The sequence below is a fragment of the Poecile atricapillus genome, chromosome 5 (assembly GCF_030490865.1).
Source record: "Poecile atricapillus isolate bPoeAtr1 chromosome 5, bPoeAtr1.hap1, whole genome shotgun sequence".
Taxonomy (NCBI): domain Eukaryota; kingdom Metazoa; phylum Chordata; class Aves; order Passeriformes; family Paridae; genus Poecile; species Poecile atricapillus.
Genome location: NC_081253.1, coordinates 20,328,056 through 20,342,476, shown reverse-complemented (window position 1 = coordinate 20,342,476; position 14,421 = coordinate 20,328,056). Strand labels below are relative to the sequence as shown.

General features: G+C 49.4%; 2 protein-coding genes across 3 annotated transcripts in view; both read right to left on the bottom strand.

The window, feature by feature from the left end:
• Positions 1-1,582: 1,582 nt before the first annotated feature.
• Positions 1,583-3,354, bottom strand: DLX1 (distal-less homeobox 1). Its single transcript, XM_058840275.1, has 3 exons — positions 3,042-3,354; positions 2,361-2,560; positions 1,583-1,996 (listed from the first exon to the last, which is right to left on the bottom strand). Exons 1-3 carry the CDS (start codon positions 3,352-3,354, stop codon positions 1,742-1,744), a joined length of 768 nt encoding a protein of 255 aa, XP_058696258.1. The 3' UTR covers positions 1,583-1,741.
• Positions 3,355-7,176: 3,822 nt separating this feature from the next.
• Positions 7,177-14,421, bottom strand: part of METAP1D (methionyl aminopeptidase type 1D, mitochondrial) — a 44,928-nt gene continuing 37,683 nt past the window's right edge. For both annotated transcript variants that reach the window (XM_058840273.1, XM_058840272.1), the window contains 4 exons: positions 9,319-9,416; positions 8,568-8,615; positions 7,609-7,687; positions 7,177-7,475 (listed from right to left, as the gene is read on the bottom strand). In XM_058840273.1, the coding sequence (XP_058696256.1) occupies positions 7,397-7,475; positions 7,609-7,687; positions 8,568-8,615; positions 9,319-9,416 (304 nt within the window). In that variant the 3' untranslated portion in view covers positions 7,177-7,396. The remainder of the gene's footprint in view (positions 7,476-7,608; positions 7,688-8,567; positions 8,616-9,318; positions 9,417-14,421) is intronic.

The following is a 14,421-nucleotide window of genomic DNA, read 5'->3' as shown; positions in this document are numbered from 1 at the left end:
GCGGCTCCGGGCGACCCCTCCGCCGAGGGTCCCATCGCACCGGCTGCCGCTGCCTAACCGGGCCCGGCCGGGCGCACGGGGAACAGGCTGCCATGGCCGGGGCGCGTCGCTCCTCCGTCTCGCCTCCCGGTTACGGCCACCGCCGTCCCGCCGCGGAGCGCGGAGCCTGGCCCGGACCCACTCGCGGCCGCGCTACGAGACAGGGAGCATGCGTGTCTCTTTTTCCAAACCATAATTTTACTGTCTCAAAGAAACTTTATAACTTATGTACAAAGATTTATGTGGGTTTTTTCCATTTCCTCCCTCAGATACAAAGCAATAAGTTAACATTCTCAATATAAAACTAAACTTTGACATATAGAACACTAAACACAGCCGAGCTCAGTTTATCACGTTTTCCGAATTTCACAAGTAAAATGTCAAGATCTCAGTACACAAAGCATCATGTTTTACAGCCACACGAAACAGAACGGAAATAATAAAAATAATAATAATAATAATAATTAAAAAAGCTAAATTTGTGCAACATGTTTACAGAACAATAATAATAATAATAATAATAATAATAATAATAATAATAATAATAATAATAATAATTAAGAATAAAATATGTACAGCGAGTAGCTCCTGCACGTCGGTTTGTGCATTTCGACTCCAGGCCGGCTTTGCGCGGGGAGGCCTCGCCGGGACTGTGCGGGTGTGCCCGCCCGCCCGCCCTCCCGGTGGGTTCCCCCCGCCGCCCTCCGGGCTCTCGTTCCGTCCTCTGCGCCTTGCTTCACCTCAGCAAAGCGGCGGCAGCTGCTGTAATTCCACTTCAGAGTACCAAACAATGTGCATTTATTTCCTTTGTTAAATACGCGAGAAATGCAAATCATTCGGACCAAAACTCTCCACACCAGCGAAGTATAAAAGTTATTGTAAAAGTTAAAATCGCACCCTTCCCTCGTGGTGATTTATTCGGGGAGAAGGGGGGGAAACGTGACGACGGACCGTCTGTGATTTTGTTTAAACTGTGCGTCCAAGCAGTACACTCAGTAAGCTGAGTTCCTTTCTAGCACTCTCATAGTGGTAATTTAAATCAATAAATAAACCCCCTGTCTTCCCCTTTTAACAACAACAAAAAACATACAGATGGATAGTGAACGGTACAGAAAATGTCGCGGGAAAGAAGCTCTGGTAAATTGTACAGCTTCCTTCCCCCTTGCAATTGAAGAGACCGTCAGATCGGGGTAGTAAATAAATGACCTACATTTCAACAGACACAGACAGACAGACAGGACAGAGGAGAGGGCTTCCCCGCCCCCCAGACATCTTTTTCTGATTGTCCCACAAAGCCGCGGCCGGCGCTCGCTCTGCTCCCAGGCTGTTGTGCTGTGCTCGGGGCCGCTCCGTCAGCTGTCAGCGGTGGGAACCGGCCCGCATCACATCTGTGCTCTCCGGCACCGAGCTACCGTGCAGCGTCCTAATGGCTGGATGGGCAAGAGACCTCCTGTTTGTTTGTTTGCTTGGATTTCTTTTGTGGGATTTTTTTGTTGGGGTATTTTTGTTGTTGTTTTTTTTTTCTTTCTCTCTCCCCCCCTCTTTTTTTTTTCTTTTTCCCGTTTCCTTTTATTTGACTTGGTTTATCTTCTTCTTTTTTTTTCTTTTTTTTCTTTTCTTTTTTTTTTTTTTTTTTTCCTGTAATAATTGTAATTCTTTTTGGGACCGATAGTGCTTGCGTTAGGGGAAAACGTATGTATAATCACATCAGTTGCGGCTGCTGCATAGCTTCTTGGTGGGCCGAAGGATACCACGACGTGTAGCTGGGGATGTAGGTGCCCGGGGTCCCCGAGGAGGCCTTACCGGAGGCGGAGGTGGTATTCCACACTGGAGGCACGGGTGGCGAGCTGCCCGAGAGAGCCCTGCCGTTGGTCAAGGCGCTGCTCTCCAGGGCGGCCCCTCCTTGCTTCATCAGCTTCTTGAATTTGGAGCGCTTGTTCTGAAACCAAATCTTCACCTGCAAAGGGGATCGGGGCAGGGCTCAGCATCCCTCGGTACGGTCCAGCATGCCCCCATCCCTCCCAGGGCGCTACGGACCCCCGCACCCGGCGGCCCCCCAGCTTCTCTCCCTCATTCCCCCCGCGGCTGCTGGGTTACTTTGTGACGCCAAGCCACCCAGCAGGAGCCCCCTGGGCCCACTCCAGCGGGCTCTGTGGGGGCTTCCACAGCACCGGGAGCGCCCCGCGGCGGGACGGGTGTCGCCTCGGGCCCCGTTGCCCGCGGCTGTGACCCGGTGTGTGCATTACGCGTGTGGTCTCCCACGCCGACGGTGGGGACACGGAGGGGACACGGGAGAGGGGCCGGCTCAGTCGGAGCTGTACCTGGGTCTGGGTGAGTCCCAGAGATGCTGCGAGCTCGGCTCTTTCGGGGAGAGCTAGGTACTGAGTCTGCTGGAACCTCCTGTTCAAAGCCTGTAGCTGCAAACTGGAGTAAATAGTCCTGGGTTTGCGGATTTTTTTCCCTTTCCCATTAAACCGAACTTCCCCTCCTTCTACCACAGTGCTTTTCTCCGATTCGGCCCCTACAAATAACAAACGATGCAGAATAAATAATAATAATAGCAGTAACAGTAATAGCAGCAGCAGCAACAATAACAGCAACATCAACAATAACAATAATGAGAAGGAAGAAAAGTGAAGCTCGAGTAACGCTAACAAAGGCTCCGGGCGATTATGGCAGCCCATGCTTCTTCCCAGAGAAAGTTTGCTATTTTTACAGGCTGCAGTTTAGGTTTAATTACCCTTAATTGCATACATTGTTTATAGCGCTACGCAATAAATAATTACGAAGTCTAATACGTGCACATCTGGGTTGGTTTCTTTTCCAGCCAAGCATTGTGTGCTCTGTGTATTGGTCCCCTGTGATCCTCAGGCTCTCTTGACTAATATTTTGTAATTTAATTTAATTTTTTCCCCCGATAGATTTTTTTTAATACAACACCCTCCCTCCCGCCTTGCCTTCCCTCCTCCCCTCCCCCCCTCCCCAAAGCCGAGTGCACCTACCTGTCTCCTCTAACCGGGTCTGAGTCAGGCTGGAGCTGTTGGGGTAGGACTGCACTGAACTGATGTAGGGGTTGGTCGAGTGGCTGCTGACCGAGTTCACATAGGGGTAGCCCAGCGGTCGGGAGAAGGACGAAGCTGTGCTGTACGAGCTGTCAGGCTGAGAGTGGCCCGCGGAGTGTAAACAGTGCATGGAATAGTGTCCGTGGGACATGGGAGAAGGAGACATTTGCTGGCTGGGCGGCCCAAACTCCATAAAGACAGCCTTCCCTGAGACGGGGCTATTTAGACTCTCTGGCATGGTAGTCATGGTCATTTCTTGTCGCTTGGTCTGTGTGTGTGTTCTCTCTTCAGCTTGCCTTTTTGGGGTCTGTTGTGTTTCTCAGGACAGGAAAGAACCCAATTTAAGCGAAACAGGGTTTTTCACTTTCCATTCATAAGAAAATGGAGTTTGTCTCTTTGAAAAGTCTAAGCATGATGCTGTAGATCTACACAAACTCGCCTAAAAGCTTTGACTCAGCCAAGTCTATGAATATTCATGAGACGGCGGAGCTGATTGGTCCGCCGTCTTGCATAATCGCTTTGGATTGGTCCGAGGCGCTCGGGGCTCTCCCGGACCCCGGTGAGCGCGGAGAGCCGGGCTGGCAGCGCCGCGCCTGCCCGAGCGCCGGCGGCGGCCGCACGCCCGCCCCGCTCCCGGCCGGCCCCGCTCCCGGAGCCGCCCGGGAACCCGCTCCCATCGCGGGCCTCCCGCTTCCGCCGCCGCCGACCCATCCGGAGCTCGGCGGAAGGCACCGCAACCCCCTCCGCCCTTCTCCGCCCCTCGCCGGGAAGGCGGTGCGGGGGGGACGGCAGCCGTGCTCCGCCGGCCTCAGCGGGCTGCAGGGGCTCTTGGAGCTGCCCGCCCCGCTCCGGCGGACGGCGGCGGGACCCGCGGACAAAGCGAGAGGCCCCCGCCCGCCAGGCCGCGCGAACTCCGCGGACGCGCAGGGGCTCTCGGCCCCGGCCCGCGGGTCCCAGCGCCGCCCGCACCTCCAGATCGCGCCGCCCGGCTATTGCCCTTCTTGTTTTAAAGGGAAAAAAGCAATCCAACCAAACAAAATCGCCCTGAAAGGGTCCAACGGCGCATTTGAGCTTAAAATGAAAACTTCCGCGTGCGTGAGCGGTAAATGAGGTGGGACTTAGGAGATCCTCCCCAGAAAGCCCACTATGAATCCCAAATTACTTTGCTAGATAATTAGAAAGTGTTGATAATTATTTCTTTCATAATTCTGCGGTGTGACTGTAACAGGAAAATGATCTTGTGAAAGTTCACACGTGCAGATGTATTAGTTACTGATTCATTTGATTAAATGCTAGTCTCAAGTGCTCTGATCCACAGCTGAAGGCGGCCCCATTAGCATAACACTGATGTTTAATTTTCATACGCATAATTAGCCATATATTTAACACTAATAGCAACATGCAGCCTTCCAGCATTAAACAGCCTGGGATTTGATCTGGCCTGGGCTGAACTTTCCCGGTTACACCTAGGCTGTCTAGGGTGCGCAGTTATCACGGCACTACATCTATGTAATCAAGCACATTTTGGCAAAGGGAGAACACCAATAAAAGTGAACATTCAAAACAAATCGCAGCGTTGATGTCGTTAGAGGTATTAGCGCCGGCAGCGGGGCTGGGGCACCCCCAGCAGAGCCCGCATAGTGTTCAGGCTCTTTCGGGCAGCGACGGCCCTTGGAGCAGCCGGCCCCTGACTGTGCAAAGCTGGCACAACCGAGCCCCTCAGCTCCTGGTCTTTTTTTTTTTTTTTTTTTTTTTTTTTCTTTCATTAGCGACCCTGTCGGTTTTAATTGACCGTTTCCTAACCATTCTTTTACCACCTTCCCCCCCCTCTTTTTTATTTATTTATTTTTTTTTTCCTTCTTAATGTTTTGGAGTTTTTTTGCTTTGCTCGCAACGCTCAAACTTCATTCTCACTAAATCTCCGAGGCTTGGCGCGGAAGGGGCAGTGGCGGTGTTTCCGCACGCATGCGGTCTCCCCCGGCAGCCAGCTCTGCCCTGCTGGCCATGGAATTGGCCACCCGAGGCGGGTCAGCGAGTTTGACCAGGTAGGGAACAGGGCGCCCCGGCAGCTCCGGCACCTTCGCCGGCCTCAGCCTGACAGCTGCAGAGAGGGGAGGCCGCTCCGCGTCCGCCGGGGCTACCCTCTTCTCCGATCGGCCGGACACAGGCAGTCCCGGGGCGAACCACAGTTCCTCCAACCCCGCCAAAACTCCGCGGACCGGTCGGTGAGGTTCTGCTCGTACCCGTCCTGGGGAGCAAGGCCCCCGCCCCTCCGTTCATTGCTGGCCCCGGTCAGGGCGGTTTCGTCGGGCGCGGAGGGGCCGCGGCCACAGGACGTCCTGACCCCGCGGGAGCGATTGCCACGTCGGGACTCTCATCGCGCTGGCCCGGCGAGACCTTCTGCATGACAGGCTTGTGCGAGGCGCTGGCTGTCCCTGAACAGCCGAGACATGTCTTCAGTCTCGTTCGTAATTAGGATTACAAAGGTGCGCTATCAATGCCTCCGCCCAGCCACCAGCGCTCCGCAGCGGCCGGTAGAACTCGCAGTCCCACCAGAGTTACCGGCGGGGCCTCAGAGCGCAGTGATTACCAGGAGCTGCCCGCAGTCCCCCCACGACGGACTGCGGGGGGGTTCCCTGCTGCCGGTTGCCCCGTTCCCACCTCATCCCACGCCGCGGTAAGAGCAGGACAGGAGGCAGAGGGACAGACGATGGTGAGAAGCTTGGCACCTGCGGTGCTATCCAGGGGCTCCCGGCGTGGCCAAAATCCACGGGCGGCGCCTGTGGTGCACATCCAGGACGCGCCGGACACCCAGCTGCCCCCAGTGCCTCTCAGAAGGGGCAGCACGGCTGGGCGATGGAATGTAAGGGAACTAAATACATGCCCCTCCAGGCAATGCCGACTGTCCTTCGCATTGTTTAATCTCTACGTATTTGTAAACTTGGCCGCATGGTTTGTTTTGCAGGTTTTATGGCCTTCCAAGCTCCTCAAGGGGAGGATGAAGCTGAGTGGCTGCCCCGCGGTGCTAGCAGTATTCAGGGAGGGGGGTGCCTGCTTTTTGAAAAGCTGCTGTTAGAAACTATTAGAGCTGAGAGCTCACTGTACTTTAATAAAAGCAAACAGCAGAGTAAAGCTGAAAGAAAGTAGCTTACTTCTGTCCAGGACCACTGAGGGAACCAGTGCTGAGCCACTCTGGTTGCCTGAATGTGAGCTGGCCAGCCCTCAGCACGCAACCCCATCTGCCTGCAGTGAGGGGCAAGTTATTTGTACCAAACCATGCCACTGTTGCCGTGGGCCTAGAGAACGTCTGGAAATCCTTTAATTATCTCCAGGGCTACCCCACATTTCACAGGCCCAGGTCCTGCTCTGGTAACCTCCAAATACCAATGCCAGACCTGCTTGGCCCCACAGGGCAGTGAGCAACTGGATAAATTGCAAATCAGCCCCTGCACCCCTGGCAGGCTCAGGACAGGACTGCAGAAAGCACAGGACCGAGTGAGACATGCAGCTCATGAGGTCCATTGATTCCAAACTCTGTGTGGGAGTCAGGGCTCATCTCCTGGACTGCAAACTCCTCTGCCTCCATAAAATTCTTAAACTGCAGAGTGCCTCTCCCTTAACTATCATGGGCACCACAGAGCAGTGATTACCCCAAACAGGCTAATTCTTCAATCAGGGCAATTATTGATCCCCGGAGAGGTGTGCTTTGCATCTCATTTTTAATCACTTTTTGTGCTGTATAAAAAGAGGCAAGAAGTGGGGATTGCTGATGGGAATGATGCTGGGAAGAGTCTGCTCCCTCTGCCTGACACTCTCGGGAAACTTTCTTCCATCCTAGTAGAAGTTACAGCCTGGGAAACAGCACTGTGTTAATCGTAATGAAGACAAATTGACTCCATACCTCAGCTATAAAGGGAAAATGCTACGTTTCTCTGTACTCTCAGCCGCTTAAAAACTGCATCATCTGATATCTACTTGTCCCACACAGGATTTGGAAGAGAGGGGAGCCACTTTCTGCCTCTAACCCCAAATAACTCAGACCCTTTGCCACTTGCAGGCTGTGCTTGGCTGCTCCTAGAGTCACAAAAAAAGCTAAGGACTTTTATTAAATAATAACCAGGTAATACACAGAAAGAACTACGTCCAGAGCCAACCCCTGAAATTGCTTTTTCTGTCCCCTGGAGTGACTTACACAACATCAATTTCCCCCAGAAATTACAGAAACCTCTTCTCTGTCCCGAGTGAAACTTGGAATCCCAGAAGTACAGCAAGTCTTTCCACTCCTTGCTCCATTTTTAGGCTTCTTCCACGAGTTTAGTGAGGATTTCTGCTCCCTCTGAGGTAATCACAAGGGTATGTTCAAATTGTGCCGATCTGAAATTCACATTTAGCAGTTAGGAGGGGGAAAACACATTCACCATGCCTGGAAACTCATCTGTTTGGGTTTTTTGGGCTGTCAGTGATGAGTTCCATGTCTTAGGAAATACCAAAAAATAAAATCAGGCACCTTTTATTGTCTACAGAAATCGCAGTCCATTTATCCTCCAGAATCTTACATTTGGGGGATCCTTCCATTATTATTGGCTCTGCAGCAAGAAAAACAAAATGTATTCTAAAGTTAGTTGCACTCCTGCGTGGATTGTGAAACAAGCAAGGAAGGGGAGTATCCCAGCAGGTAGCTCCCCTTCCACACAGGTCGTATCTCCCTGGGCTGGCATTCCCTTGACACACTAAAATGTGAACTAAAAAGGAAGACAAAATAGCAAGGTAGGAAGCTGCCCATTCCTCTTTTGTAAAAGCATGGAATTTTAATCAAGCTTTAATTAAGACTGCATGGATAATAACCAAAGCACCAACCACATTTATAAACAACAGATAGTTTTAAATATTTGAATTTTTTTAACAGGCTTAAAATGTTCATTAAATCAGCAAAACAACAATTTTCTTATTTCCCTCTAATTGCCGCGCCATTTAGCCACACAGGGAGAAAGAAGGCTTTTTCCCCAGCAGTTCTCCACGACTGGAAGTGAGCACGATCAGTCTGCAGGGCGAGGCTCCGGCTGGTTACCGCCGCCGCAGTCCCCAAACCCAACAGCAGCTCTGGCAGGCAGCGAATGACTAAGTGCCACCAGGCTGCTTGGCTTCGGGGACACGACTGCATCCTTCTCACCCTCCTCAAATCAAGTGTGCTGGCAGAGTCTCTGCCTTGCCAAAAATATGAGTCAAATATTAGCAAAATTTATAATTAACATTTCATTCTTTAAATCTTGTAATTTGAAAATTATTTCATCCAAATAGATTGTAATGCGTTTCTAAAATGATATTTTAATCTGTTCCTAAGATGTCAATCTCACTGACGTCCCCCTGTCGGCACGGTTATTTCTATATCCCAATAAAGAAATGTTACAGATCTGGGCTGCTCCGTGTGTGCTTCTTAACAGAAAAGCATATCAGAGAGTTACTAACCTATTGTGAATGCCATTCCCTCTTCCATTAACAAATCACTGTCATTGGCTACAAAAGAAAAAAAAAATCGCGTTTATGTATCTTTGGGGTTTTTTTGGTAGTTTGTTTGTTGTTGGGTTTTTGTGTGTGTGTGTGTTTTTTTGTGGGTTTTTTTTGTTGTTTTTGTTCAAGAGAACGCAACCAAGCCCTTTGTTTAAACCCCTTTTTAGCTCGCAGGTACTGTGCACCCGAGCCCCGTTATGAGCCGGAGCACCCGCCGAAGGCGATCGCACCCCGGCTGCAGCGACACCACCCCGACGGCGGCTCCGTCCAGGCCGGGAGCTTTAATGTTTTAGCAGAGATTTTTCTTTGCCCCGTGTCAAACTTTGCCGGCGTGGTTCGGGCGCGGGCGGGATGCGGAGGCGCGGGGCACGGCGGCTGCCGCCCGGAGCGGCCGGGGAGGCGATCGGCAGCGCTCAGCTGCCCCGACAGCTCCGTTACCGAGCGGCTTGTCCTCAAAAATACCCACGCGACCCTCAGAAAACGAGGCCGGGGGTGCCCTCCAGCTTCCCAGTGGTTTAATCTGCCCACGGCAATCCCCCGCCCCGCCGGACCGGCAGCGTGCGTGGGGGTGTGTATGTGTGTGTGTGTGGGGAGGGGGGGCTCCGCTCGTTTTACCGCCCTCCCTCTCCCCTCCCCAGAGCCCTCTCACCGCCCGGGCGGAGCAGAGCGGCGCGGGGGGACACGGGCCCGGCGGGCGGGGGCCACTTACCGTGGTGCCACACCTCGGGGTGCCCGTGAAAGTACGACCCGATGCCGTGGCCGACGAAGAAGGGGCAGACCTGGAAGCCACCTTGCCATGCCACGGAGCTGCGGGGGCAAAGAGGACCTGTCAGAGTGCGTGCCCCGACCACAACCCCACTAGACCGCCCCAGCCCCTGCTACCGTCTTGCTACCGACACTGGGTCACCGCTTTGAGACCGTTCCGAAAGATAGTCATTGAAGTGAGCACGGCTTAGCCATTGTTAGGTTTCAGAGTTAACACGCCTGCCAACAGAGGCGGGTAGCTCCCGTGCCAGCCCTGCTGTCTAGGTAAAACGGCAGTGTTTTGTTTCCCTGCTTGATGAAGGGTAACCTTTTCCACAAGCACATTGGGAACTCATTTTAAGATGGCACAGCTGAAGTTGCCAAGTTGGGCAGACAAGGCCCCAGAACAGTACCAAACCACAGTGTCTGCCGAGCTCTCTGTAAGTGCGGAGTCTGTGCTAGGCTGCACACCCAGGGGCCAGCACTGGGATTCCTGCAGCCAACAGGGAGAGTTAAGAGCCCTACTACTTCGCTTTCATAGTACTTCAAACATTTAGTATAAAAACGTATTGAAAGTCCAGCAAATACATTTATGCTAAATAAAAATGTATTTCTAATGAACCAACTGCCACAGAGGCAAAGCCAAATCATAACAATTACAGTGCTTCAGTTCTGCCTGCAAAATCTGTCCTGAATTTCATGGCCTGCCTCAGGGAAAAGCATCTCTGAGAACTGCCTGCAGGACCATGGTTGGGCACTGATCCCCACCCATGGTAGGAAAGCAAAATCCTATCCCAGTTCCCCAAAACTGGAGGACCTGGAGATACATGGGATATCCACTGGCTGCTGGCCCACCCCATGTTTGCAGGTTTCACTTTCAGGCTCTCCCTGTACTCAAGCAGTGGTGGAGGCAGTGGTGGACGGGGTGATTTGAGGCAATTCAGCCAGGAGGCCTGCCCATATCCAAACCAGAAAAATGCAGAGATTCAGGAAGATCTGGAGATGGATTAGAAGTGACAAAAAAGTCACCCTTGTCCCTACATATCACCCCCATACTATTTCTAGAACCAAAGAGGAGCAAGACAGGAAGGCACTTAGCCTGAAGAGATTTTGCCTGTAACATTAAAAGCTTCACTTGCTTCTTTGAATGAAGGTAGTCACCAGAGAACTTCAGGTTTATCTGTATTTATGTCTTAGGAAATGCTCTCTCACAGTTTCACTACAGGTGGAAAGCTGAAAAAGTTAAGCAACTCAGCTAAAGGTAAAGCTGTTGCAGAAATTAAAGCCTGTTAATCCCCGTGGGGTAGCTTTTATTCAGGTGCAAAGTGGCCTCAGCTTGCTGTACAAAGTAATCCCCCTTGCACACCAGGCTCCACAGACTGCAGCGCTGGCTCCAGAGCCCATGGGTCAGCGCCCCAGAATTTAATGCCACTCAATTGAGGGACATGCTGCTCCACCACAGTAAAATGGCACTGAGAGAGTAGAGCTGGTTAATGCTGCAGTGTTCAGACCTTAGAACATGCTTCAACAGGATTTGTATATTACTTTTTACCAACCCATTGCTCTGATATAAAGACTGACCACATTTCTTCATTAACTCTGGAGAAGAATGGAAATTTCAGGTTTAGCTACCCCCAAATTCCAAAGTACTGGCAAAGAGGATTACTGATAAAGCTAGAAATTTGGGCTTCATTTGTTTGCACTCTAAGTCCAGGCTTTATAAATAATTTATGTTTACATAAACTTTATACATAAATTATATAGAAAAAAATAATGAAGGATTATGCGATGAGAAGTGCTACTAGAGATGGAAAATACTTTCTCCCCTGCCTTTCTATCATGTCCCCTGTATCTGGGTCAGAGACTTGGCCTACTGGCTATGATGCTGCTGAAGGCCAAAAAAGAAATACAGGGAATGGCAATGAGTTAGAAAGCCAGATTCTTCAGAAACATACACAAAATTCAAGATCTCCATTGACCAAGCCCAGAGCAATGCAGATTATGATTTCCATATGGGTGAAGTGATTCTCTGAAGAGAGATGGGAGGAGCCATCCATGCAACATATAAGATTTTCTTTCATCTTCTTCTGCCAGTCTTTTTGCAAAATCATGAACAATCACACTAACTGTTCAGTTTTGCTGATGTCCTTACATGGCATCCCTGACCACTGACAGACCATGGTCATTTTTTGTATTACTACATGATTTTTCTTCCAGAAAAATCCATGTTCTGTAGCAAGACAGAAATAGTTTCACTCTGTGCAGCTCTGAGCACCACAGCTACATACTTTCCAGGGAGCAGGGGAAGCTCCAGCCTCAGCGTTCAGCTGCTGCCAAGGAGGGTGGCAGTAGCAGCAGGAGCTGCATGTTGGGCACCAAGTGCACAAGCACCAGGGTACACAGAAGGCAGTGTTACAACCGTAACCTGTCCTCCTGCAGTAAAAGAAATTATTCATATGCATCTCAATGGTGAATTCTACCACTTTCTTGCCAAACAGCTTGAAAACAACTCTGTTAGCATCAGTACTTCAGTGGTTACTGTCTGTGGTCAGATGGGACCCTGGAAAGGATCCTGGAGCTCACAGGGCTTTGACATCTACTCTGACAGACACCATGCCCCTCCTTCTTCCTTCTTGTTTACATACAGAGTCTTGGTATTCTCTACATAAAATGTAACATGGTCAACAGACCTGAAGTGACACACAGAAAATAAGCTGTACGTTGAAACTCAGCCACTTTCAATCTGGTTTTAGTATTTGCATGCACTTCAGAAGGTCCTATGAGGCGTTTCTCTCCACAACTACTAGCTTTACTTTGGAGTATTTAATAAATTCCAGTGAGCTCTAAATCCTTGTGGAATTACAGTAAACAGTCTTCATAACAAAAAAACACAAATCTGCTAATCCTAGCTACAATTTGCAAAGGTAATCCTGTAAATGAACATGTTGGTTGTAACTTTGAAACAGCTCTGAGAAGAGCAAATTGAACTACTGGTCTTGCTTAGCCTCTCTGGTCTCCAGGATTCCCAAGCTGTGGAATCTGATCCAAAAATCAAGATGCCGGGGAGTGGAGCATTTTTGCACACATTTACCATTTGTTGCTGACAACAGCTCAACATTTTGGTCTCACTGCCCAGCCCAGGACCTGTCAGTGGTGGCCTTTCTTTGTGGCTTTCCCATAAGACAATCTTACAAGACTGCAGCCCCAATTTCATCAAATGCTTCTTGCAGACAGCATAAGCTTAGATATTGGAGGAGCCCTGATTGCAAGTGGGAAAGCAGTGAAGGCAGGAGGCAGAGGCTGGCTGTGGCTGAGCTGGGCTGCCTGGCATCTGCTGTGGGAAAGGATGTGCCAGGCTGCTAGTTCCCTATGGATGGGGCACATCCCAGCAAATCATTTCCAGAGCAAATGCTGGGGCAGCAGAGGTACACATCACAAGACAGCATCAAGAGAAAAAAAAAAATTTCTTCAGAATAGTAATTGTTAAAAATACCCATTGACAACATTTATTATCACACATATTGATTTTTGTTGCATATTTGGGCAGAGGTGAACTGGGCAGGATTAAAAACATAATTATTTAGTGACCCCAGTATTTGATTTTATGTTTTGCTGCCATCTATTCCAACCCAGTGGCTGCAGAGTCAAGAGTAGCTGCAGTGCTGCTTTTCTTTTGCTGATGGCAAAGCCAGGCCAAGTGTCTGGCATTGGGATGGATCAGCAGTGACCCAGCTGGTAAAGGAACATCACTGAGGGCCAAGATATCCTCCTGGAGCCATTGTCAGAGTCTGTCATACGGTGGTGTCATGCTTCGGAGAGTGGAGACAGGAGAAATGGGTGTCAGCTGCCATCTGAGCATCCTCTTCCCATGTTGCCAGACAACAGCTAATTCTCTGAAAGGAGGGATAAGTGTGGAGACATGCACTGCTGTCCTGACAGCAGCCTAACAGGGAAATTGCCACAAAGGAGGAACAGGCAGGACTGACTCTCTAGAAAGCTTTCCCCGATACTCAAGCTTCCCCTCAAAGGAGCTCTTGGGTGATAAATCTCTCCTGTTAAGCTGAAAAGCAGGTTAAAAAATTTCCTTAGGGGGCTGTCCTGTGCAGATACCCTCTAGGAGCACCTAGAGGAGCATCTTCTTTTATTTTTACCAAATTTTGTCACTTTTTCCTCAAGGTAGGTCTGGTCTAGTATTCTTAGCACTTCCCAAAGAAAAAACGTGAAATAATCCCATTTTCAGCATTGATAGCTACTGCTTCTTTGGGCTCTGTGGTGGCACAAGGGAAGGAAGAATTTGACTGATAGGACAAGATGGCACAGACTGCTTTGCTGCCAAGGATGAGCATCCTGGTGAACTGATCTCAGCCAGGGATGCTTCTCCCACAGTGCCAGCTTCTCTTACCAGGGATGAAACTTTATCCAAAACAGTCCTGCAGAGCAGCATGACATGAATGGCTGAAGTTGTTAAACAAATTTGTCTTACACTTCTTGGCAGTGAATATATACTTGAGAAACACTCAAACTGGTAACACCCCCATGATAATCGTGTTCTTATATAGGAATCTGATTTTTTTTTTTTAAATTAGAAGTAATCATGTTTGTTTTAGCTATATTATTAGCAAAATGGCCACTGAATGGCATACTTGGTTTTTGGTTTTTTTTTAAAGTATTGAAACCAGACTCATCCTAAGCTATATTTATTTGTGATAAAAATACCTATTTTGAATAGTGCCATAATATCTAATTTGAGAATTACAAAATTATACAGGGAAAATATTCAAGTGGTTTTTTTCTGAAATAGTATACCTAGACTGAGGGAATGCACAAGTTCAGGGATTCCTTGTAATGACAATAAATGTTGAGGTATAATTAGTAATATTTTTGAAAATCAACAATTGTTTTTTGAAAGAAAGGTACATTTTAGTTTCAAACTGGAACACAAATTACTGTATTTTTCTTACAATAGTGCTGAACTTTTATTTGAGGTTCCCTGTTTCTGAAAGCAGACATGATGGATTGAAATAAAAGATAATTTATTGCAATGCTTACTTTCAAGTGCAGAGAGAAG

What these genes read in the sequence shown, in the direction of transcription:
- DLX1 (XM_058840275.1), bottom strand. Translation starts at nt 3,354, where the DNA reads ATGACCATGACTACCATGCCAGAGAGTCTAAATAGCCCCGTCTCAGGG. An exon ending in GACCCGGTTAGAGGAGACAG is followed by an intron (nt 2,561 to 3,041) that starts GTAGGTGCACTC and finishes TGTTATTTGTAG; the next exon opens with GGGCCGAATCGGAGAAAAGC. An exon ending in TGGGACTCACCCAGACCCAG is followed by an intron (nt 1,997 to 2,360) that starts GTACAGCTCCGA and finishes TCCCCTTTGCAG; the next exon opens with GTGAAGATTTGGTTTCAGAA.